Raw genomic sequence first — 24,468 nt, 5'->3', positions numbered from 1 at the left:
AACACGTCGCCTAACAAACATAATTAAGCCCTAACCATCTCACCTATTTTTTTCTTTCTTAAATCAAATTGTTTGAAAACCATGAAATATATTGATGTATCTTATTATCTTATACTGATTCACTAAATTTTAACATATGTTTTTAGAAGGAAAAAAGATATATTGTATTTTAGATAGTATTTTAGATCTGTTCCTTCTACGATTGTATATTTCTCTCTCATATAGAACTTTAGAGCATATGTGGATTTGGTGTCGAATGTTCTTTGGTCGATATCTCGGAACATGAAAAGGATTAGACTAAAATGTGATTGCTTGAATTAGCTTTTAGCCTTTGACAATTGACACTCACGGGATGTTTAGTATATTATGGGCTTTAAAGGGCCCGTAATAATTTATATATTCTTGCTAAATCGACCCATTGTGAAGCCTCTCTTAAAACTAATTTATAAATGTAGATAATGAAAATTATAGTTCAATGCATGCATACATAGCCACATATCCCATATGGATTATTATTATTTTATTTTATTTTAATTTTGGGTGCAAATCCCATATGTATTAATTTACATTAAATGTAATTAAATGCTTTCATACTTTTCACAAATAACTTTCTATGATAGAAAAATACCATTACATTATTTAGAAAATATGAAATGATTTAATTTATTACATTTAATGTAAAATAATACATATGCGATATGTGTAGGTATGCATTGAATTATCATTTCATTATGAATTTTCACTACGTGGCTAAAAGAAATCGTAAATGTTTAATTTTTTAACAGAGAGAAGCCCTAGGGCACATGTATTTTGATAAATTTCCAGTGCCCAAGTCTTCATCAAACGGTGGCGATGTACGCTATATTTTATACTGTTCCGCTGGCGAAAGAATTCAGAATCGCCAGAGGCTTTTTGGTTGGAAAGAATTAATTAACATTGGCATATATAAGTAAATATTGTTAAACATTATAACATGATGAAATACAAAAGGAAACCACAAACCATGAATTCAAAGAAACGAATGCAATCAACAAAGATTAAAGAACATCGAGATCAACACTTAGAAAACGGAACTTTATGGTTTTACTTTAGATCCTCAAAAGCCCAAGCGTTTTCCTTACGAATCGCGTCTTCTTCTTCAGGTGTGTAATCATTCTCAATGTTAAAGAGTTCTCGAACTTCCTCTGGCGACATATCTTTCATGTGATCTGCAACGGTCTGGCAAGTGAGACCAAGAAGATCTTGGACGTTGAGATAATTAACAGCGAGAATGAGTTTCATGACTGTTTCCATATCAAATTCTTTCATGAACTCTGCGTCCCAAGTCCTGAGCTCGTTCTTGGCTTCCTCGTTTACATTTTCGCTTGTTGCTTCAGTAGAATCATCACTATCATCAACATCATCAAGTACGTGTTTCTTGCAATACTCGATAACCAAAGCGAGGATATTTCCGGTGACGTTTTCAAGCGGGATTGCTTTATCGGCGCAGTCGTCATCGATCATGTGTGCTATGACCTTCAATTTACGAGCCACCGCTTCCTCAACCTCGAACGATTCATCATCCGAGCTAGTCAACACAATCTTGTTCGAAGACATTGTTTGTTTTGTTGTTTTGTTGATTTTTGAGAGATTTTATGGAAGAAATGAAATGAGAGAAATTGTTGAATAAAATTGATGAAGCTATGAAATAATGTCTCTCTTTTTATAATGAGTTGAGAGTGGGTCAAATCTTTAATTTAGGAAATATAGTAAGGAAAAATAAATATAACAAAATCCTACTATATAATTAATTGTTAGGCTCTTATATTTTCTTTTAATATTTGACCCATACATATACTACACACATGCTAATAAAATTATATTGATTAGATTTTATATAAGTTATACTAATATTGTAATTTAATATTTTAAAAATATTAACCATTATAGATAGGATTTCACCTAAAAGCAAAATTTAATTTTTGGTATCTCTTATCAACTCAATGTAAATATTAAATATAGTATAATATAGTGAGATTTTTTTATTTATAAGTTTTAGAAATAATTAATTTGATGACATGTACTTTGTTCTAAGATACTTACTTTTTCAACATTTAGCATTTTAGCAACAATTTTTTTTTTGTCAATAACTTTATTAGATTAATTTAAACAATCTAATTCTGAGGAATATTGTTTATATAAGTAATTAAATGTGGTTTAGATGTTTTGACTTTTTTATTATGGCAGTTATGTAGTGGCAGACTCATAACTTAATTTTACCGGGGTACTCCAAAACAGAAACGAGTTACCAGGAGCACTATGATGTCCAGGGCCGGCCCTGAGCTAAAGCTGGTGAAGCATGGGCTTTAGGCGCCAAACGGTATTAATGATTTAGAGGGCATCAATTTCCAAAAAGTTTTTCTGGCACAGTGGTTATGTTGCCTTTCAATTAGACGAGTTCGATATAGTCTACAGTTTTTGTGTATTTTTTTTTCTATTACTTGTTAATGGGCTAATTTTTTTTTTTGCTTTAGGCATCAAAGACAAGAACAAGTTCTCTAGAACTAAGCCATACGCTCCTTCTCTACGGAAATTAATTCATGAAACCAAAAGCTTGAAGAAATTCAGCATTATGAGCCCGTCTTTACGGAACGATGATTACCGAAGTTTTCTCAATCCTTTAAATCCATTTCCTCTGAATTCTGAGCTCATGTATATGACATTACACAACATCTGCGATTGGTGGTTTTTCTAGGATTATAAAGCAATCTTTAGTAATTCTTAAGGTGAGCAACTCTTTAGGCTCGACAAGCTCTTGATCAATTTGCAAACCTTTCAAAGTTTGAAGAATAACGGCATTTTGACTGCATCTCCAAGGAGAAGTAGTTACCGAATCTTCGACAATCTCTCTTATCCGGCAGCTTCTTCCGTGGAACGTTTTCTTAAAAGCTTGTATGCGTTGTTCGCTCGAGCCATCTATAACCACATGGTGGTCGAGGAATTTGTGAAGTCTGTCTTTATGGGCGAACCCAATTTTTGCTTCAACAGATTTTTTAATCTTTGCAAACTCTTTAAAGATGAGCATCTTTTTGAAAAACTCATGGAGCCATTATCTCTCCTCCTTTTGTGTTTTTTTCAGTTTCTATTTGTATGAACATCCCTCTTTTAGGTTTTAAGTAAATTAAAGTTGTTTGACAAAACAAAAAAGAAAGCCCATACGCTCCTATCTCTCTGCCTCTCTCTCTTTTTCTCTCGCTTTATGATGTTTTCTACGTAATAAGTGTTGATATGGGCCTTGGGACGCTTCATATGAGATTGGATAAGTTTTCAACAAAATTTACGACCAAAAAGATTGCATGGCAAAATTCAACTGAATAGTATTAATTTGCATATTAACATCCTCTCGCATGAATTTTCTTTCAGTATATCGTCCGTATATTTTAATATCATAAAATAATAAATCGCTCTAAGAAAATCTTAACCTCTCAATTATCAACCCGAAAAGAAAAAAAAGAATATTAAAACGAAGTATTTTATTCCCATCCTAGATTTGGGAAGGAAAAGGAAAAAAATAAATAATAATAATATAAACTAAATTATTTTGTACGTATAACTATATATAAATATTAAATAGGAGCCTAAAAATAAATAGTAATTTCTTATCGCTATTATATAGTTTAATAAACAAATTAAGAAGGATATTCAAAGATACGGAGAAACCCTAGGCAGGGCCAATCATTTAGTTCCCAACAAAAAAAAGAGAACGGCGGCGATATTATGTTCTATTCTACGCCGGAGAAGATTCCGAATCGCCGGAGGTTTTTAGTGGACGATTCGATTTTCACTCTAAAACGAACAAGATTGCTAAAGCATCTATTTATTGATCACCATAATAGAGAGTAAGGTAAAGAACTAACAACGAAATCAAAGTCATCAATCACACCACTTGAATAAGCCAAAATATAAAATCATTCACGAAATCGAAATATGGAAAACCAAAAAAAAAAGAGAGACGAAAGTCATCAAAACCCTAAAACCGACAATAAGAAACGAAACCAAAAACTAGGGTTTTGGTGTCTATTCAAAAGCCCATGCGTTTTCCTTGCGAACCGCTGCTTCTTCTTCGGGTGTGAAATCGTTCTCGATGTTGAAGATTTCTCGAATTTCCTCTGGAGTCTTATCTTTGATGCGATCTGCAACGGTTTGAGCAGAGAGATCAAGAAGGCCTTTGATATTGAGATAGTTAGCAGCGAGCAAGAGTTGGAAGACCGTAGGCTGATCAAATTTCTTCATGAACTCTTCGTCCCAAGTCTTGAACTCGTCGCTTTCTTCGTCAACGACGTGTTTCTTGCAATACTCGACAACAATGGAGAGGATCTTTCCGGTGACGTTTTGAAGAGGGACCTCGGTAACAACACAGTCGTCTTCAATCATGTGTTCCACGATTTTCAGTTTTCTTGCCACCGCTTCTTCAACCTCGAAAGATTCGCCATCGGAGCTAGACAAAACAATCTTGTTGGAAGACATGTTTGTTCGTTTTTGAGATTTTGGGTGATGAAAAGAATAATATTGGTTATGATTTATGCAAAGATATTGAATGGAATAGAGAGGAGTCGATGAAGGCGTCTATTTATAAAATATTTTAAGAGTCGGTCAATTGTGTTTTCCTTTTCACAATACTGGAAGAGAAGAAAAGCAAATCTTCCAAATCTCTAGTGTTTAGCCTTAAAACTTTTGGGCTTAAAAGTAAAAACCGACGTCTTAGTAAAAGAGTTTATCAGGAGATTCTAGAAACTTATTTAACATACAAAAAGAGTTTTTTTCCTAAACATGGCTATTTTCTATGAAAATTTTGTATGACATTTTATTTATTTAATTAATTTGTCCATCTTACTTAGAATTGAATTTAATTGATTAATTATTAATCTAATTATAGGATAAGAGTCTATAAATTAAGTTTTGTAATCAGTTGCGTTCTTTTAGTTTATTAGGTTTTAATTTTCTACTTTTATTTGAATAACTACTAATTAGAAGAGTAAATCTCAAATTAAATAATCTCTATTGATCTAGCTAGATTCGAGCCTCGATCAAAACAGTACATAAAAAAATAAATTGTTCTAAGAAAAATCATAAATAACCTCGTAAATATATATACATGTTTGTATATAAGAAATTCTTGATAACTAGCATAAGAAAAGAAAAAAAGAAAAACTTTGATTCATACGAACTAATAATTTTAAGAAAAAGAGAAAATAATAGGAAGTTTTTTAACGGCGGCGACTTTTTTTTACTACGTTACAACCGGAGAAAGAATTCGGAATTGCCGGAGGATTTGGGTGGACGATTCTCTTTAATTTTTTCATAATTTTGGTGGACGATTCATTAGTTGAGATTTAATCCGCTTCACTCTAAAAGATAGCTAAAGCTAAAGCATATTTATTGATCATCATTCATCATAATAGTGCAAGAAAATTGGTCAATTAAGTAAAGAAAGACTTAACAACGAAATTAAAGAGACCAATCAATCCCACACACACTTGAGAAAACAGAAACAAATCATACATGTAAAAGGAAAAAAGAAAAAAGAAACGAAGCAAAAAGCTAGGGTTTTGGAACTTGTTGTTTTCCATCTTGCTCAAAAGTCCAAGCGTTTTCATTGCGAATTGCTTCTTCTTCTTCAGGTGTGAAATCATTCTCGATGTTAAAGAGTTCTCGAACTTCCTCTGGCGTCATATCTTTTATGTAATCTGCAATGGTCTTGCTACAGAGATCAAAAAGACCTTGGACGTTGAGATAGTTAGCAGCCAGAATAATGTCGAAGATCGTCTTAATATCGAAATCCTTCATGAACTTTGCATCCCACTCATTAAGCTTCTCCTTCTTATCCTCAGCTTCATCATCTCCTTCAGTTGATTCAGGTACGGCCACATCATCAGGCTTCTTCTTCGCCTCCTCAACTGTTTTATCTCCTTTCGTCGATGATTCATGCGTCTCCACCACGTCATCATCGTCTTCAACGTGTTTCTTGCAGTACTCGATAACCTTGGCGAGAATCTCTCCGGTAACGTTTGGAATAGGGATTTTGTTTGTAGCACAGTCGTCTTCGATAATGTGTCCTACGATCTGCAGTTTTCTTGCCACCACTTCTTCAACCTTGAAAGATTCACCATCGGAGCTTGTCAACACAATCTTTTTCGAAGACATTGTTTTTTGCTTTGTGTGTTGAACGAAAAACAAGAGTCAATTGTTTGTGAAGAGAAATTTTGATGAGAGATTGTTGAATCAGTCTATTTATAGAACCCTAAGATTCAGTCAATTGTGTTTTCCTTTTCACAATTAGATATTGGGTTTCATGTTGTTTCCTTTTCTCACAAAGAAATAAGGAAAATAGACTCAAATCCTATTTTAACTAGGGTTTAGTGGAAGATATATATATTTCTAGAAACTTCTTTAGCAATATACTAATATACTCCTTTTGTTCCTTGATTTGTATTTTTCGATGCAAAGTTTATAACATTTTCTGTAATCTTCTAATTTTGTTTGACGTGGGATTAATTATTAATTTAATTATGATATAAGAGCATATTAGATTATGTAGAATCTAACAAAACCTTAAACATCTAATTTTTTGGTATTATTATTCATGGAAAAAAAAAGAAACTCGCAAGATTACTGGTTATTGTACAAGTTCCTCGATCGTGAATCCATTGTTATTATCAATGAAAACAATAGGAATTTGTTGTTGATTCAAAACAGTCGAAAATTAAACTACTGAGGAAACAAACAATGTCTCAGGAAGTTCCAAAGACAGAAGACGAGAACATTATTAGAAGTATTTTGTTTTCTATAGAGACAATCTAACAAGTTTATTGTATAAAATTCGATCATCTCTTCCAGTGTTGCTCTCTAACAAAGCGCTCTGCACAAGTTCCTGCAACATCATTTACACATTCTTTTATTCAATTGACACAATTCTATGTGTTTAAAAGAATGATGACAAAACTCTACATTTACCTTGACTTCACGGTGAGATAGAAACTTTCCCAAGCTGTGAATGGTTACTCTCATATCTTCAACCTGTAAAATTACACGAAACAGTACTTCAGCTGCATTCACAGAGACTATGAGATGGCTTTATGTACAAGACAAATTAGTCTTCTTCTTACCCTAACATAGCCTGCCTGGTTACGGTCAAAAAATCTGAAAGCCTGAGCCAAAGAAACAAAGTGAAGAAAGATTTAGCACCTTAACCGCAGTATCATTTAAACCGATTTCTCAAGTTTTGTAGGGATTATTTATTTACCTGCAACAGCTCTTTATCAACTGTTTCTTCTCGTTTTGCTGCATCAGATGTTCCTCCATCTTGTTTCCCGTGCTTTTCCGTTTCCGACTTGGGTTTGATTTCAGTTTTTGAGTCGTTAGGACCTCTTTCTTCTTTTCTATTATCAGTTTCGGCTTCAGTTATAGGATCAGCAACAGTGCCACTAGTTTTCTCAAGGTTTTCTTCTTTCTTCTGCGGCTGAAGAAGAGACATGAAACAAAATGAGAAGATTTATGAAGAAAACATCTTGTTGTTGGATTCAATTTGAAAGAGTCAAATGAGTAAATCATACCTCTTCAGCAGGCTCTTCTTGCTCAGTATTTGCAACGTCCATTTCCTCGCATTCTTCTGGATCTTCTTCCGGATCTTCTTCAGGGTCTTCTTCAGGATCCTCCTCAGGATCTTCCTCTGGGTCGTCATCACCATCGTCATCCTCCTCATCCTGATTCTCCACTTCCATATTAACAGCTTCACCCACAGTAACTTCTTTACTGCCCAAAGTTTCTTTGGTCTTTGCTACAGCTTCCTTATCTGCAATTTCCCGGCTACCGTCCACGGTTTCCTTGCCTGAAGTTTCTTTATCATCCTTCCCAGGAGCAGATTCGCTTATCACCGAGGCTTCCTTGTCTTCATGTTCAGCTGTCTTTTGACGCTTATCTTGGGATTTTGCTTCGTTTTGCTTGACAGACAACTCCTCCTGATGCCTCTTCCGTTGATTTCTTTGCCTCACAATTTTTACACGTAGTTTCTTGAAGGAAACAAAAAATTAAGTATAAGAAAACTGTTCATGCGACTCGGACACAATAACGTCAAAGATCAATTAAAAACTAACTTTGAGAAATTCAAAGATACGGGAACCCATTTGATACTGCAGCATCTCATATAGCGATTCCGCAAACAATGAAATCTGCAAGAACATAGAAGATAGTTTGATGAAAACTATTCAGATGTAACAACAAAATGTGGTACACTAAGTTCCAGTATAAAGAAAACGAAAACAGGCTAAGCAAAACGTAAGGGAAAAACAAACCTCAAATGATGACTCATCAAGGTCCTTGTCAGTGTAATCCAAGAGCGAATCCAAAGAGGCCGAAAGTGAACGCAACTGCCAAAAAAAAAGCAGTTACGACCATAATATAGCCATTACCAAATGTAATGAAACTTCTAATTTCCTGTCCACCTACTTTGGAGTCTTTGTTCCGTTTTGTCTGTAGAATAAATCCAGCGCGAGGAGGTTCCTCACACTTTTTCCTGTCCTTCACTTGAATCCTGGACTCATCTTTTCCACCTCTCTCTTTTATCTCTTTCTCGGTAACCTTTTCTTTTACCTCTTTCTCATCAGTATTATTCCTATCAATTTTCTTCCCCTCAGACATAGTCTCTGAGTTGTTTTTCTTTTCAGCCTTCTTGTCTTCACCTGTCTTAGTGTCTTTCTTGCTTGAACTAGAGGCACCCTCCTTTTTCTTAGTATCCGGAGATCCTGTTTCCTGTTTTACATCCACAGTTTTGGAGGCATTCTCGTCTTTCACATCTTCTAAAGATTCGGCCGTCGGTTTCATCTCCACACTACCTGAATCAGAGGATTTCTTGCCTACCTCCATCACCTTTTTCTCATCACTATCTCCGTCTTTCTTGGAGTCACCGTCCATTTTGTTGTCTATTTCAGCAACCTTCCTTTTAGCCACCCTTTTAATAATTTTTTTCTTTACAATTGTCTTTGCAGGAGTCTGCTCATTAGCCTTAGCACTGGGATCTGAGGTATCTCCAGTTTCAGCTACCTTTTTCACTATTTTTTTGTTAGAAGATGTACCAGTGGACTCTTCTTTTGGGACTGTGGTCTCTGGTATGGCAACATGTTCAGGAACATCCGACTTCTCACCTTTCATACCAGTTGCTTTTCCATCGTTGACAGGCCTCTTAACAACTCTTTTAATGATCTTTTTAACAGTCTTCTTAGTTCCAGTTGTCGGAGTGCCGGAAGTATCTCCTGGTGACTTTTTCTCTGCATCCTTGGTTACTTCAACAGTATCTTTCTTAACCTCCTGAGAGAGTAGTCGATCTCTTTCAGTAAGAGCTTTCCTGTGTGCCAACCATTGGGTTCTCCAAACATCAAATGAAGGAAGACATTCTGATAAATCGGGGACAAAAAGTACTGTGATCTCTTTGTAGCTAAACACTCCATCTGTACCAACTCTGTCATAATGTATCTGTCAATTCCAAAAAAGAGAGGCAAAGCTAAGCTACTTAGATTTCCATATAAACTGGCAAGAAAGTAACATTGCTTTGTTAGCTTATAACTTATCCTAGGTCTACCATATTGACAAAAAAGTGAAACTGCAGTAAAACAGGACACAAATTAACAATTTTTGCAAGTATTCATAGAGCAAATCTCTGGATAAACCAATATCATATCATCTTCAACGACCTCTACCTATAGAAAATAAGAGAGATTGTACGGTATATATACTATCTTAGCTACAATACTCAAGTGTAATGTCCCCACACGTCCAACATCTCAATGCAGTCTTAAACCAAGAGAAGGAAAACCTACCTCTAGGAATGGATTCCAGTGACGGCAGTTACTCAGATCAAGATGAAGCTTATCCTTTGAGTGTCTGCAAAGGAAAAGGTTTTTCAAGTCTCAGACAATGAACAAAACGGCAGCAAAGAATGACAAAAGAATACGTGAAGAGACAAACCTCAGCATTGTCTGAATTAAGGAAGACTGATCAACTGATGGGTCCATGCCATCTGTGGGATCCCAGGAACCACCAATCGCCATGAATGAATGATCTTTTTTAAGAACAGCGAATTTTAATATGTTGCATATATGAGGTATACGATCCTCAAAGAATTTATCTGAAGCAAGATCTTCCAGAGCAGTCCTGCTCAGCCCGCTCATCAAAACCATCTGAACAGCACATAAAACCCATAACACATGAGCAATTCTTTCAATATACTCCGAAACAATAGCAGCAATGATACATCGTGCAAACATGAGCAATGACATAATTAAAGAGGCAATCTTTATCAATGAGAAAGAAAAAAACAGCCAACCTTGGCGTTCCAAACACTTTTTCCTCCAGTTTTCAAAGCTAAAGGCTTAGTGGAAGTACTTTTCACATCAGCTCCACCATCTTCAATGTAATCATGCTCAAAACTGTCGTCCTCAAAAAAAGATGGTTAGGTCTACAAATACATTTAACTAGATAGTATATAACAAAAGTGAATCCACAAAACTTGAATAATGTGTGTAACTCTACAATACGGACTGGGCAAGGGAAACAAAAATCCAGAACAGATCTATTTAAACCAGTTAAGAAGGATTACAATCCTAAGACTGACAAAATGTAAATAAGAAGCAGAATAATTCACCTCACAGCAGTATGCATAGAAAGTGTAAGCTTCTGTTTCGGCCAGTTCACAACAACCTGAAACATATAGTACATTTGAGGTTAACAATCATTTAGAACTCCACTAAGGATTAGATAATAATTGGGAGATAGAATAACAGAAACCTTCGAGAACTCAGAAGGCACAAAAAGCCTGGGATATCTTTTATCTAGTGTCACGTAATCCCTCTCCATGTCAACCAATCGCGAAGATAAAACCTGCACATAAGTCACCCAATAGTTTAATAAAGAATAATGCACACTGCGCTTAAGCACTGCATCACACATACAGAGTGTAAGGTAACTCTGCCCCTCCTATCTCTGTCACCATCAATCTTATTAATGGGAAATATAACAAAAAGTCCTTGATTTGAGAAAGTGGTAAGCATCAAGTGTCTCATCCTTGTAAACATTTCCACATTTAATTCAATACGAAGTCCATCAGAAAAAAAACTAGTAATCAGGTAAACTAACTGGAGACACAAAAATGAGGAACCTGATATATGTCACTAATTTTAAAAGCAGGCAAAATAACACCCAGAGGTGGCAAGAAGACAGAAGCTTGGACAAATAAACCCACAACTAGGAAAGGCCAAGTAAATTCGCCACAAAAGGAAAGAGGAAGTATAACAAGCCCAAGTACAGGAAGATATCCCGTCGACAGAAAAAGAATGAGAAAGCTGAAAGGATTATCTTGATAAATGGCAAGGCTGATATAGTAATTGAGGAGGGACTAAGAGATGTCCAAGTCAATCAATAAGAAAACAACGAGAATGCAGGAATGGAAAGGAAGATGAGGTAACCCTGAGGAGTAGGCAAAAAAATCACTGAAAGAGGAATCTCTTGGAACACTTATTACCTTGCAGACATAATCTCTTCTTATTGGCTTAATCGGTGAAGAACGCCTTCAGGTATAACAGAAATAAGGTTAGTGCCTGGTGCAGGAACATAAAATGCCCTGTATTCCAGATGAAGAACGTGACAGAGATCAAAAATAAAACCTAATTGATGCTTCACGATGGTGTGCATCCCGCCGCAAAGAGGAACTACGTGCATCCCTAGAAATAGATTTGGGCACTGGAGTCCGCTCCTTTGTGTCCTTGGACGTAGCTCTTGCTGTTGGAGTCCGATCTCGTTTTATTTCGAGAGCACGTTTTCGCTCACGTTCTCTTTCTCCTTGTCTTTCCTTCTCCCGTCTCTCCAATATGCGTTCCCTCTCCCGGTCCCTAGCTCTTTGCCTTTCTCGTTCCCTCTGACGCTCTCGTTCTCTGTCATGTTCGCGCTCCCTCTCTCGTTCTCGCTCCTTATCTCTGGCGCGTTGATCCTCACGACGACGCTCTTCTTCTCTTAGATCAAACTCCCTGAGATAACTTGCCCGGTCACCTTTCCGGAGATCATCAACACGAGGAGCAGCGCCAGTACCACGAGCCAGCATGCCACCAGGGTAGTCCAAGTCGAGAGACGCTGCACTATGGATACCTTTCCCGGTGCCATAATCCCTGCCTGGAGGTAAGCTAACACCATAACCAGGATTTGAAGAACTCTCCGGATAAATATAGTCATCTAAGTTTCGCCGAGGAACAGCTCCTAATAACGATGGGGTATGTTGGCTGGCATAAGAAGATGTGTTGCGTACTGATAAACCGTGAGGATCAGACTCAAGCCTTCCTCCATAATGCATTGCTTCTTGGTCAGAATGACGCACAGTAGAACTTCGTTCTGTAAGATAATCGGTTTGTCTGCCAGAAATGTATGCTACTCAGTGTAATAAGATATGTTTTTTCTTCAATCGTTATTGAAAGTTTTGACAAGAAGTTACAGTAGCTTTATAACAAAGGTCCTGAGAGAACAGATCTGAAAACAATACAGATAACAGATGTACCAAAAAATACAAACTATTTGAAAAAGAAATCTATGCTAGAAAGAAATCTGGCTACCGATATAATAGAATCAATCATCGAAAAATACCTGTTGACACCTGCATCAACAGAAGAGGTATGAAGCGACTGCATTTTTAATAATTGTTCTCCTCGGAGAAGCGATGCTTGATCAATGCGATCATACAAGTCAGTCTGCCAAAATCATATAATAACGAGTATCATCAAGCCAATTGTAACAACATTGAACAGAAACCAACCAAATTCATAAGATTTTCTCTTAAAAATATGAGAGTAGGCGCACCTGGCGAGCAAAATTAGATGGATCAGCATATCGCCTAGTTGGTTCATTTTGCAACTCCCTACCGAGATAAGAGCTTGATTGTTCACCATACTGCCTTCTATCAACGGGAATGTAACCAGACAGCTTATCGGAATACAAATCGTCCGTCTTTTGACCATAACCATGGCTCGAGGGAGACAAATAGCTTCCAGATGCAAACTTTGGTGAATCAGGTAAAGTAGGGACATATCCCGAGCGGTTATCCAAAACTGATGAACCTAAACCATTGGTGCTTAAAGGCTGAGAGCTGCTAAGAGAAGTTGATCCATACACAGAGCCATATTGTGTTCCGTAATGACTAGCAGCTGTAGATAAATGAGATCTGTATCCACCACCAATGTCAGTCTCTTGAGGAGCACCTGTAATTGATGGATGGCGAGAACTCAAAGAAATCTGAGAGCCTCCTTCTGCGCCACCACTCACTGAACTTCCAGGATAGCCAGATCCAAGCTACATAACAATTACACATAAATTAAGCATAATTAAGCATAATTTGGTTTCAATTGAAATTGATGATCTTACATTCTGAGAATAACCAGATTGCGAACCGTATTGCTGTTGACCGTAGCCAGTGCCTCTTGAAGAATACATATCTCTATGCATCTGGTTTCAATTTTGTAATTTTAGTTAGTACATTCTTTGAGAGATAATACGAAGAACGAACAATAACAAAGATTTATCAAAAAAACAACATGAATCAACCGAAATTTTCACGTCCCTAAACTACAATTTCGAATTCACATACATGATTCGATCAAGCGAGTAAAATTAAATTAAATTGACGGACTTTACCTACAAGAAGATTGAAAAATTGTTTCTTCTTTGCGTGTCTTACGTGTTGAGAGAAGAGGAAGAGACTAAGCAATTGAGAGATTAAAAAGGGAAAAAACAAAACCCTAGAAATCACAGATAGAGGAAGAAGACGAGCTTGAGAGAATGGTTTGAGGATTAGTTTGCTGTGAAGAAGAGAAAGTAAAGAGAACGATATGTTTGTTAGTAGTAAGGGTTCAAGTTAGAGGACACGCATGCATTATCTTTTAATGGGCTTATATATTAGCCTTTTTATAAGTTCGTTATAGGCCCGTTCTTTTATATTTTCAAAACAAATTTGGCCCGTTATAGGCTAGTTTGAGCCTCCACTTTCTGTATCTCTTTAAGGGCCTTTGTTTTGGTTATGTATTGTATCGAATGTTTAATATAATGTTACATTTGTGAAGAAAAAAAATGAAAAAAAAAATGAAAATCTAGCATTAAAAAATTTAGATGGTAATGAATTTTTTATAGTTAGTATAAGATTTAGTAAATCACCATTTTTGATATATTTGTCTAAATATCAAAAAAAAAATTGGAAACTTTACTCGAGGCTTGTGGTTTTGTCCAAAAATATAATGTCAAGATCCATTACTCTTCTTTGTATGATTCTATCAACAGAGGTATAGCATCAGTGGAGTAGCACAATAGGCACCAGCTAAGTTAAAGACTAACTGCCTCACATCACATTATCATTTCTCCTAAGCTGTTCTGCCATTAGTTTAACATGAATGAATAATTGCAAGTGATAAATCAATCTCCATGTTGTTTTTGTTAATAAAACTGAATTCAACAGTGCTTGTAGTCTGTCAAGTGAGGTCCACATTTTAAATATTTTCAGAAGAGATCACTCAAGATGTGAATCCTGCTTGTAGTCAGAGTTAAGAGTCCAGTTCGTCAACCTGCTTGAAGTCATAGCTGTTGGATTTTCATCTCATTCTCAGTTAAAAGCGACTTCAAGGAGGTAGATGAACTGGACTCCAGGCTCCTTTACTCTGACTCGAGTTTCGCTACTTTTGCTGCAGATGTTTTTTGTCTGAGACAACCTAAAACAAAAAATCAGCTAAAATCAAACCCCTAAAATGAAGACCATCAGAAGAGTGTCTTTTTTTACCAAGAACAACCAAAACCATTTTTGTTTTTCTAATAAGCACATCATCAAACACAGACAAGTTTGAAGCAATAGGAGTAATGTTAATAGGAGAGCGAATTTGATATCACTACATCTTTACAGGTAAAACTTTCGTAGAATGCTTAGTTTCTAGAATTCCTTCATTCTAGATCCTGTATGTGATCTTGAACTTTTGTCGTTCAAAGCAGTTTTCTAGTTGCCTTTGAGCTATAAAAGCAAATGGAAAATCACATACATGGATGGAAAAGATGATTACCATGTGTCTCATTAAAGAGACAATGAGTCATATCTTCAAAATGTCATCAACACACTTTGAGGCTTTGCCAAACGTATGCACCTAGAATACCATCACCATCAAATGCATAAAAAGTATATTAACAAGCGATAGGAAGTATAACCTTCACAAATGCCAATTAAATGATGTAAATGCTGTCTGCTTTCAACCACTTCCTCCATCAGATTCTCCTCAATGGCAAAATGGTTCCTTTCTGCAAAATAGACAACATTCTCCAAGTAGCCGAGATAGTGTATGTCTATTTCAGCAATTGGCTTAAAGCTTCCAACCCTTTAAATACCTCTAGATCATTTAATAGTCCAACGGGCTCAGTATCACGATTTAAAAGGTCAACCACAGTCTCGTTATACACTAAGCTCCTTTCTTGAGTCTGCATAGATTTTACAAGATTCATGGGTAAAGAAGGAAAAACATATCATATCTTAACAAAAATACAGAAATAGGGACCTTCAATTTCATCGGTAGCTCACTTTTCTTATATGCTCGTATATATCTCTAACAACACTTTCAGTAACCCCCATGTGCAAGTCTTGTGATTTCTGTATTCAACTTATTTACATTTTTTCTCAACTGCATAATCCTGCAACTAAAGATCAGTCTCCTCCTCATTCCGGCCTTGCGAGAAAACTCCAACATCTTATTGTGCTTTAGTTCATACCGTTTACAGGTAGCCGCAGCAGATGTGCACCCTAAAATGATAGAAGTATATACCACCAAAACAAAGAGTTGCTTTAAACATCTAAAATAAAGTTACAATTTGAAGTTCTGGACTATGGACTATGACACAATGGGTCAACAAATTTAGTCGTTACCTGCGTGCACTTCCAACTTCCTGACTCTGACTGTAGAAAACTAGACCCCATCTCATTATGCAGCTTCAGGTCGTGTTATAGCGTTGTTACCAACTCTTTTTCCCTACCCACTGAATCGTATAGACTATAGACGCATAGTCAACATGATTCTGAAATGAATACTAAACTTCTTTTTGTATGATCTGAAATAACTTTAGTTTTCATCTCTGCCTCAATAACAAGACCGACACAACAGCTTTGAGATACCCAAAAGATCACATACAACTTCCATATATCATGTATACACTATTATGATACTTGTAATTGAACAAAAGCATATATTCTACTAGGTACAGAAGATGTACACAAGGGGTCTTATGCGTCCTACTTACAAGCATGCAGATCCGAAGCTCTTCTTCTGTCCTCATTTTCTATACTTTCACCTATTCTTTTTTTATTCTTCTGTGCATAGTAAATCAGTTTTCCCTCTGCAAATCATAGAAAGGGCATGAGCACAACATGTCATTTCTTACTGTTTGCCTTCTTCTTCTTAATTATATTTCTGCATCTTGGTTTCTGGAGAACGTTTCGGATAAAGAATAAGTGCCAACGCCAAAGAGACCATAAGACCAACAACTCCACTAAAAGGCTGTGATGGGCGGCTCCCTGCAATCCAAACCGGGGAACTTGGGTTGTAAGTGAGGAATCCACCTGACTGTAGTATAAAGCTTGATGCTATGATTCCTGCCCGCAACCCAATTGGAACAATTAGATTTCCTTGGCTTCTTTCACGAGCCCAAGTAAGCGCCAACGACAGAAGCCAAAACCCTGGAATTGATCTCAGGGATCTGGAGAATTCGACAAGATACTAAAAACAATTAGTATATAATCCCTAAAGAGTTAAGCATCACGCTAGTGTACTTTCCATGAACAATAATTGTGTATAACTACAAGATGACATACACATATAGCCAGTTCTTAACAATAAAATACTTAACAAAGATATATACCTCTGGAACAAGGCAAATATGAGTCCTGTAATGATAATGCTTTGATGGTAGCCCAGATCTATAGCAATCTCGGCAGGCATCCAAGATCTGAAGAGCAACTCTTCCACAAGCACTACAAATGTCGCAGCTGTAAATCCTCTAATTATCAGCAGAAGAAATTGCCCACATCCCTTAAGCCACTTCATGGCATCAAAAGAATGTGGAAAATATGGTGGCCGAGAAAGAAACGCAGCTCCTGATATTGCATTTATGAACTGAATTAGTAGAACGACCGTGATGCCCCCTGCAAAGGCCTTTAAAAACTCTTGAATCTGCAAGGAATGAACTTACAGTATCATTTCTACTGTCTTAATAGCCTGAATGTATGGAAGTGAAGAGAATAAGAACATGTGAAATTAAGGGAAAAGAAAAATCACAACTAAGCCATCTCCTGTTGCTGTTTGAAAAACGTCCACCAAGTTCTTAGTTGAATAAGGTTAGTCTAGTGGCTAATGAAGTATTGACGGTCGAGAAATTTTCTTCAGCAGTGCAACGAAAACCAAACTATTCTAATATTCTAATCTCCGTGTTACATTAAAGGTTTTACCTTTTCTTTGTTTGATGCCTTTAAATCAAGCCCATATTGCTTGAATGGGTTTTCGTACTTCCGTACTCTCTTTCCCCACAGCATAACAAGAATGAATACAGCAACATAGAGACCGACTACACTAGCTAGTTCTGCCACTCTAGAAGGATTACTTGTAGACCAGTTCTGGAGAAGTGTTGGAAGCAATGGAATCACAACCGGTGACCATAAAACGAGCACCATGCCAATAAAGCCCACAGCCCTAATAAACAGCAAAAAAAAATATGATACGAAAATTATTAGAACAAGCTAGTCTGAAGAAGAATCAAAGGACCCTACTTATAATACTAAAATCACAAAAGTATGGAATCTTTAATATGATTGTTATCAGAAGAGAATCTAACATTTTATAAACGAGGAATTTACTAGCAAACATGTACTGAAAAATGTAGAATTTTGAGAATGGGGAATTTACTCGTAAACCTGCAGTGACGAACGTTAGTTCTCATATCTCTCTTTGATTTTAAGGAAATAGTTAACACACATCCATAGTGTAGCATTCATTTCATTTAAGAGCCAAGTAAACCACATAAATTGATTTAGTGAAAAACATTCCGTCAACGGTAGTAAAAATTAATAGTAATACAAATATGAATATCAACGGAAAATGTTCATAAGAGACTACTTCAAAATCAATCACATAAGTTCCATGATATTGGAAAGAATCTACAAAAATGCTTAGAGAGAAAGCAACTTACCTCTTGAGCAAGGGCCACTCATCCATGTGCAAAAACTGGATTAGCCTATCAGTTAAACTCATAGCACCCCGAAGGCCACCCCAAAGCAGAGCAAGTTTTCCAACTAAACTCAATATGCCACCCCTCTGACCCAAGTCTGCCAACATTGCCACAATCCTGTTCACATGAAAACCAAGGGATTTCAGATTAAAAAGAATCTTAGGGCACTGATAGATAAGAATTGACTTATTCACTATGAATACCTATCCTGATCCACTTCACCAGTTTCCTTTGTCGGAACAGCAGGACCAGCTATGGACATAGCTTTCTCAGCAAAACTTCCCACCATACTACTCTGATCAAGTTGTCCAGATTCTTTCTGTTGACTATCTTTATCCGATGATTTTGACATGATGCCACCTCTTTGTGGATCCTGTGCAGGAAGCACTGATTACAAGGACGAACATATTTGTATGCTCTTTTGATTATACATTCATTTGAATGCTAATGTTAAGTCAATACCTCGTGTTGAACCAGCATAGCAGATGCTCCCAAAGCAGCTGTTACAGCACCAACCATAGCACTTTTATTGTTAATACTTTGCAAGCCAGATTCCACCATTTCTCCAATGCTCGAGTTGTTTTGTTTGGTCTCCTTGCTCACTTTGTCTGGCAAAACACTCGCCATTGCACCATTGTTCTCGTACTTTTGTCTTCTACCCGGGACAACATCTCTCTTAGCATTGTTGGTTGTTGTAGATACATCGAAATATTTTCTCAGAGCAGCTAAAACAGAGCCAACAACAACACCAATTGGCAGTACTTGTCTGAGAAAATGCGCCTCCTGGACAGCAGATGCAATTGCCCTAATGATAGCGTCCCCACGAAGTTTACCTACTTTTCCAGCAGGGACATTGGAAGTTTTGCTATTCCTTTTGAAAGTCCAAGTAGGCTCTGAGTATACAACAGCATAAGAAAATGTCTTTGCCACCTTTTTTATATCTCGACTGAGTTGAGACTCAATTTGCCTCATGCCAGCTGAACCCATCCTGCGCTGAATTTCTACATTCAAAGAGTCTGATACAATAACATTAATGAGGTGCTCTAATTCCTCACATCCTTCGTCTAATTTGTGAGGACCATCATTTTGATTGTCTGCTGCATCATGCATTCCAGAGAGCTCCAACTCTTGTTCATGGTCCACTATCACATATGAAGGCTCAATGGTCTCTTCATTATCTACACTAAGGGAATGAACCTGTACATTATCGTGTGTATTTCTGCTGGCTGCTGCATTGTCAGCAACGTTACCCAAGTATTCTGGTTGTTGATCTAGTAGCTTCCATTTACCTTCCTCTGGGTAATAGTCATCATCCAAGCGTTTTGGTTGCTGATCAAGGAGTTTCCATTTACCTTCCTCTGGATAATAGTCAAGCATGAGAGCAGTGGTTGTATCTAAATCTAACTGTTTTGCAATCTTTTCCTTTGAAAGTTCCTCCCCAAGGTATCCATCATGAGAAGAATTTTCGATAGAATCTGTTTTTCTTTCTGGCAGAATCTTCGGTGAATGCTTACCAATCACAAATTCATCTCTGCCCAATTGTTTTTCAATCACTACCCCTGTTACCTTATCATTGTCAGAACATTTTTCAGTTTCACTCACACTGCATGCAGGATCACGTGATTTTGCAGAGGGCATAAGGCTTTTGGTTTCTCTCTTGTAGGGAATTTCCTCTTCAGATGGAGACACTACCTCATTCGTGACATTCTTCGCATCCTTGAGATTCTTCTCATCCTTGAGATTCTTCTCATCACTTACCTCATTTCCTTCTTTTTTTTCTTCATCCAGCTGAGAAATCATGTTTTCGAGCACACCGAAAACACTATTGACAGCTACCTGGGTTGAATCATCCATCCCTGTCAATGCCTCAAATGCTTGGGACACATTAAAATTGGGCTGATTTGGTTCCTGAATTGCTGGCTTAGTTTGGTCTGATACAGGCTGCATAACTTTGGTTTCTTTGCTCTGATCATTACTTTCATCTTTCTCTACAGGCTGTGAAGCAGAAGATTTTCCAGCATCTCCTTCATTGTCGGTAGATGTCACCTTGTTTTGATCTGTGGCAGACTGTTTTGCATTCTCATCACTTTTACTAGTTTCATCCTTTCTTTGTTGTTGAGCTAGTACAACACCTTGGTCCACTTTGTCCCCATCACTAGTTATATCGTCTGCCCCAACTGGCTGTGGGTTGGTACTATCATTCTTTGCATCTGAAGCCTTCTCGAAACCATCAGCTACACTGGATTTTTCATTGGCAATTGGAGCTCCTTTCTCATCGTTTTTACTAGTTTCTACCTGTCCTTGATGTGTAGCTACTCCAGAACCTTGCTCCACTTTGTCATCATTATTAGTGACCGCCTCTGCACCAATTGGCCCCTGGTTAGCACTATCACTTTTTGCTTCGGAAGCCATCTCAGAATCATCAGCTGCACTGGTCTTTTCATTAGTATGTGACTCGTGATTTCCAGGACTATCATCTTGATCATTGTCAACGGGTTGGGACTTTCCAGAATCACTGTTTCTCTGAGAAACCTTTGAAGGGGAATGCTCTAGTTCTACTCCACCTGGAGAATTATCCGAGCCACTAATAGTTTCATCTGAGCCACTCACCAAACCATCGCTCTTATCTTTCGGATCAGGAGAATAAGAATCACTTTGACCTATGGCACTTGATGTTTCTTTCTTTTCTTCCTCCGCTTTCTTTAATCCTGGTGCTATACTAGGAAGCTTAAGATTTTCAAGATTTAATTTAGTGCCACCTGACTGCAAGATCCCAGTTACAGCTGTTGTAAGCTTCTCACGAACGTCTTCTGGCACAGCATCTTGCAGTGCTGTTAGTACTGTCTCTCCCCGACCAACAGCATCCATAACCTAAACATTTACTGAATAATTGTCAAGCAATTGTTAATGCAGCGACCACAGTAAAACTTGTAAAAATTATTTGTACTTTGATATGGTGGGTGTTACCTTTTTCTTCTCTTCAGCTTTTAGGGTCCCAGGCATGGTTACATCTAGCATGCTCACAACAACTTCTGCAGTCTGCAACACCTGCCCTCTATCACTTTCTTCTACGTTGGACTCATTATCTTCGATTGATTCAACTCTTGTGGAAACTATATTATTTTCTGTTTCATCAGATCCATAATCGATTTTGACATTCTTTTCTAAATCTGTTTCAGGCGACAAATTCGAGTTTGGGGTCATGTCACTGTCTTCAAGTGTTTCCCTGAAAGGATCTAGATGGTAACCATTCACCGTCTTTTCATGGGCTGCCTGTACCAGCTTCTTGGCACCGATACTTTTTTCAGGTGCTCTGGCTTCCGAAAAAACTAATCCCTTTGAAGGGTTAACAGTAACATCCACGTCTTCCAAAAGTGGATGACGACCTTTCAGAAGCCCAAGTTCTACAGCAGTCAACCACTGCATGGCCAACATAGGAAAATCAATCTCTCCGACATAAAAAGAAACGTAAACAAGAATTTTTTTCATGTAAGATAGAAGGACTTGCATATTATTTGCATTAAAACCAGTAAACTAACAAAAAGTTTATACTAACGACTAACTTAAAAAATCATCAATTTCTAACACCATGACCGTAATAATGAGCATCTTGGATATAGAGAGTACCATGCCTGTCTTTTATCTATTCAGTAGTGACGAGAATCTAAGTTCCACCAAGGTGGAATTGACTAATAATCACTGATTCTTAGATAACTTTTCAAGTATAATTCATAACATTTGTGAGTATTTGTGACTATGTTTGTGTGAAAGAGAGAAATATAGGAAGAGAAACTTGCCTCACTAGCAAGGTCCTGGCACCAAGACACGGCCACTGTACGTCCATCGATCAGATTTGGTGAAGAAGAGCACAGAAGCAGGCTTGTAAATGGGTTTTCAGCTATTGAACTTCGTGGTATTGTATAAGGTGGTACTACATCGTCATTCTGACAAGACAGGCAACTTCCAGAGTCAAAATACGTACAACACTGTTCACAAAAGTCATTCAAGAGACCAGTATCTGACTATCTAAATATTTACATGTAAATTGAAATCTGATTTAAGTTTACAAATCAGGTCATATAGAAAGGTATAACCTTACACATTTTTGCATAGCCGAATATTCACCTGTATAAAGAGGAGAGGAACTTTTACTTCCCCAATCACCTCTCTGGTGGCACAACTGGAATAGAAATCTTCTATACTCTCGCAACCATATGTCACCATGGACAAGGCTTTATCAAATTCGCGAACTGACTTTGAACACAGAGCCTTTCCAACATCAAATGCTTTTGCTCTGCCTTGAAAAAGCTCCTAGAAAGTGTATCCATATGCATATCCCAGTCAATATAAAAAGAACTCACTCTAAATGAGTTCATAAATCATTATTGTTGCGTTTTATAAGCAATACCCAACCTTGTTTGCCAGCAGTATCTCAACTAATCCCCTTGTAAGCTGTTGATCCAAACTAGTAGAATACGGAGATGTCCGTGTGATCTCCTCAAGGTCAAAGGGATTATCAATGCATACAGCAGCTGTAAGAGGCGTTCTTTCCCCTGCTTCCGCAAGATATTTCGTCAACATATTTGCACCATATCCTCTGCCAACGGCCGTAAGTGTCGTCCATGGCCTTGTCTTGCTTAAGAATCGCAAAGCAGTGGATATATCATCACTATCACCAGCTGTAAACAACCTACAATTCAGGTGATCAAAATAGATTCAAGATAAGGAACTCTTAGAGTATCTACAACAAAGATTAGTGTTAGCTCTCACCGAGGTGTAGTGAGAGGCGAACCAGCACAGCCTCTAGGGTTCATAACCACAGGAAACACGCCTCGCCTCAGAGCTTCGCATACAAACGATCTAACGCCTTCTTCCATACTGCCTTCCGGCGTTCCCGGGATGAAAACCACCGTTGTATCCAATCCACGCTCCTCCCTAATGTCCAAATTAGCAGGCCAATCTAGCGAGACAACTCCACCATCCTCCATAGTGATACAAACCCTCTGATACTCCAACGGAGTCTTCTCATCCGTAACAGCACCGTCTCTTACAATCTTCCCACTATCCAAAGTAACGAAATGCCTCTCCTCTGTGACAAGTCTATCGCTTAAACTCTTCTCAGAGTCATCATCAAAGGAGAGCAAAGAACAACGAAGAAGAACAAATCTGTTAAACGGCGTCGGAGTGGTGAAAAGAATCCATTCCCCAACAACAACATCATCAACGATTTTATCACTAATCTTCTCCAAAGACTTTCCAAAAAACCTCGACGATAAATAAACGGCTAAGCCGGAAGCGATTCCGGCGAGAGATGGAGCTAAGGAGGAATCGAGAGGAACGCTGCCATCGAAAGGCGGAGGGAAAATTGACGAATTCACAAGAACTAAATTCCGACTCTGTCGTTTAAAACGAGCTCCTCGCTTCCTGCTACGGCGGAGTATAAATGGAGACGCGGTGGTTATTCTCGCCGGTGGAAATTGAAGAAAAATAGAAGAAGAGGACGACGACGAGTACATCTTGAATTTCAAAAGCAGAAATTTTTCTGGGAAGTAGACATAAGAGAGGAACAAGCAATTGTGAATCTTCCGAATTTGTTGAAGATAATAAGTTTGTTTGTGAAGAAGAATACACTCGATTCCAACATTGTAGAGTTTTTTAATTTTTGTTGGGAGTAAACAACGATGTTAAATAGGACACGCACATTGTTAAACAAAAAAAAAGAAAAGGACACGCACATTGTCAAATGTACCAACTTTAAATGGGCTCATATAGCCCATTAGTGTAAGTGCTTGAAACAGAGAAGCTGAATATTTTTGATGGGAAATAAAAGTTCAAGATTTGACTTGAGATAGCAACCAAAGATGGTAGAAGGAAATGAACAATCACACTGTTTTAGTAAACTAATTGGTCGGGTCATGTGGATATGGCAACGGATCCTCCTAGGCCTAAGTTCGGAGATGTAAATATTGACATCTCCAAGTGAGAATATTTCACTTCTTGGTAAAATCTATTGTTATATGTCTTTTAACTTTCAACACGCAAACAAAGTGTTGGAGGTTTGTTTTTTTTGGTATGTCCCTAGTTTTGTAACCTTTGTGTTTAGGTACAATGACATTTTTCTGTGTTTGCTACATTTTTTCAGTTTCTAATCTTGCA

The 24,468-nt window shown here is 37.4% G+C and overlaps 6 protein-coding genes and 1 long non-coding RNA gene across 19 annotated transcripts; 1 reads left to right on the top strand and 6 right to left on the bottom strand.

Annotated features, from left to right (window-relative positions):
- Window positions 1-926: 926 nt before the first annotated feature.
- On the bottom strand, window positions 927-1,614 carry SK16 (SKP1-like 16). The gene has a single exon (NM_126370.2). The coding sequence runs from the start codon at window positions 1,594-1,596 to the stop codon at window positions 1,084-1,086; it is 513 nt and encodes a 170-aa protein (NP_565297.1). The 5' UTR covers window positions 1,597-1,614; the 3' UTR covers window positions 927-1,083.
- Window positions 1,615-2,701: 1,087 nt separating this feature from the next.
- AT2G03180 (uncharacterized protein) lies at window positions 2,702-3,064 on the bottom strand (the record flags this gene model as incomplete). The annotated part of the gene is made up of 1 exon (NM_126369.1): window positions 2,702-3,064. The coding sequence occupies one exon, from the start codon at window positions 3,062-3,064 to the stop codon at window positions 2,702-2,704; it is 363 nt and encodes a 120-aa protein (NP_178417.1).
- A 992-nt stretch (window positions 3,065-4,056) lies between these two features.
- Window positions 4,057-4,520, bottom strand: SK14 (SKP1-like 14; the record flags this gene model as incomplete). The annotated part of the gene is made up of 1 exon (NM_126368.2): window positions 4,057-4,520. Exon 1 carries the CDS (start codon window positions 4,504-4,506, stop codon window positions 4,057-4,059), a length of 450 nt encoding a protein of 149 aa, NP_565296.1. The 5' UTR covers window positions 4,507-4,520.
- Window positions 4,521-5,580: 1,060 nt separating this feature from the next.
- On the bottom strand, window positions 5,581-6,183 carry SK19 (SKP1-like 19; the record flags this gene model as incomplete). The annotated part of the gene is made up of 1 exon (NM_126367.1): window positions 5,581-6,183. The coding sequence occupies one exon, from the start codon at window positions 6,181-6,183 to the stop codon at window positions 5,581-5,583; it is 603 nt and encodes a 200-aa protein (NP_565295.1).
- Window positions 6,184-6,591: 408 nt separating this feature from the next.
- On the bottom strand, window positions 6,592-13,940 carry emb1579 (ATP/GTP-binding protein family). Of its 2 annotated transcripts, NM_126366.5 has the most exons (19): window positions 13,705-13,940; window positions 13,435-13,515; window positions 12,874-13,362; window positions 12,661-12,764; window positions 11,694-12,431; window positions 11,552-11,597; window positions 10,819-10,911; window positions 10,676-10,731; window positions 10,358-10,460; window positions 10,000-10,211; window positions 9,852-9,915; window positions 8,485-9,507; window positions 8,331-8,405; window positions 8,133-8,207; window positions 7,593-8,048; window positions 7,283-7,498; window positions 7,146-7,187; window positions 6,994-7,056; window positions 6,600-6,910 (listed from the first exon to the last, which is right to left on the bottom strand). In NM_126366.5, the coding sequence occupies exons 2-19, from the start codon at window positions 13,513-13,515 to the stop codon at window positions 6,824-6,826; spliced, it is 4,023 nt and encodes a 1,340-aa protein (NP_178414.2). In that variant the 5' UTR covers window positions 13,705-13,940; the 3' UTR covers window positions 6,600-6,823. The 2 variants fall into 2 exon arrangements, with proteins under 2 accessions (NP_001323719.1, NP_178414.2); NM_001335170.1 differs by having other exon boundaries at window positions 6,592-7,056; window positions 13,705-13,898.
- Window positions 13,941-14,044: 104 nt separating this feature from the next.
- Window positions 14,045-14,291, top strand: AT2G04485. The gene has a single exon (NR_140011.1). It is a non-coding gene; the product is annotated as an other RNA (long non-coding RNA).
- Window positions 14,275-23,999, bottom strand: AT2G03140 (alpha/beta-Hydrolases superfamily protein). Of its 12 annotated transcripts, NM_001202574.1 has the most exons (16): window positions 23,083-23,916; window positions 22,726-23,002; window positions 22,438-22,623; window positions 22,110-22,256; window positions 21,280-21,732; window positions 18,775-21,183; window positions 18,516-18,685; window positions 18,274-18,429; window positions 17,537-17,777; window positions 16,951-17,261; window positions 16,526-16,788; window positions 16,333-16,428; window positions 15,962-15,991; window positions 15,721-15,838; window positions 15,597-15,653; window positions 15,500-15,519 (listed from the first exon to the last, which is right to left on the bottom strand). In NM_001202574.1, the coding sequence occupies exons 1-15, from the start codon at window positions 23,826-23,828 to the stop codon at window positions 15,605-15,607; spliced, it is 5,652 nt and encodes a 1,883-aa protein (NP_001189503.1). In that variant the 5' UTR covers window positions 23,829-23,916; the 3' UTR covers window positions 15,500-15,519; window positions 15,597-15,604. The 12 variants fall into 12 exon arrangements, with proteins under 12 accessions (NP_001318189.1, NP_001324742.1, NP_001324741.1 ...); NM_001335163.1 differs by having other exon boundaries at window positions 15,244-15,519; window positions 15,597-15,838; NM_001335160.1 differs by adding an exon at window positions 14,275-14,768 and having other exon boundaries at window positions 15,111-15,519; window positions 15,597-15,838; window positions 15,962-16,788; window positions 23,083-23,969.
- Between the last annotated feature and the right edge of the window lie 469 nt (window positions 24,000-24,468).

Source organism: Arabidopsis thaliana, chromosome 2 (assembly GCF_000001735.4).
Source record: "Arabidopsis thaliana chromosome 2, partial sequence".
In the NCBI taxonomy this organism is placed as follows: domain Eukaryota; kingdom Viridiplantae; phylum Streptophyta; class Magnoliopsida; order Brassicales; family Brassicaceae; genus Arabidopsis; species Arabidopsis thaliana.
The sequence above is the reverse complement of the archived record's forward strand: the minus strand, read 5'-3'. Positions and strand labels throughout refer to the sequence as shown.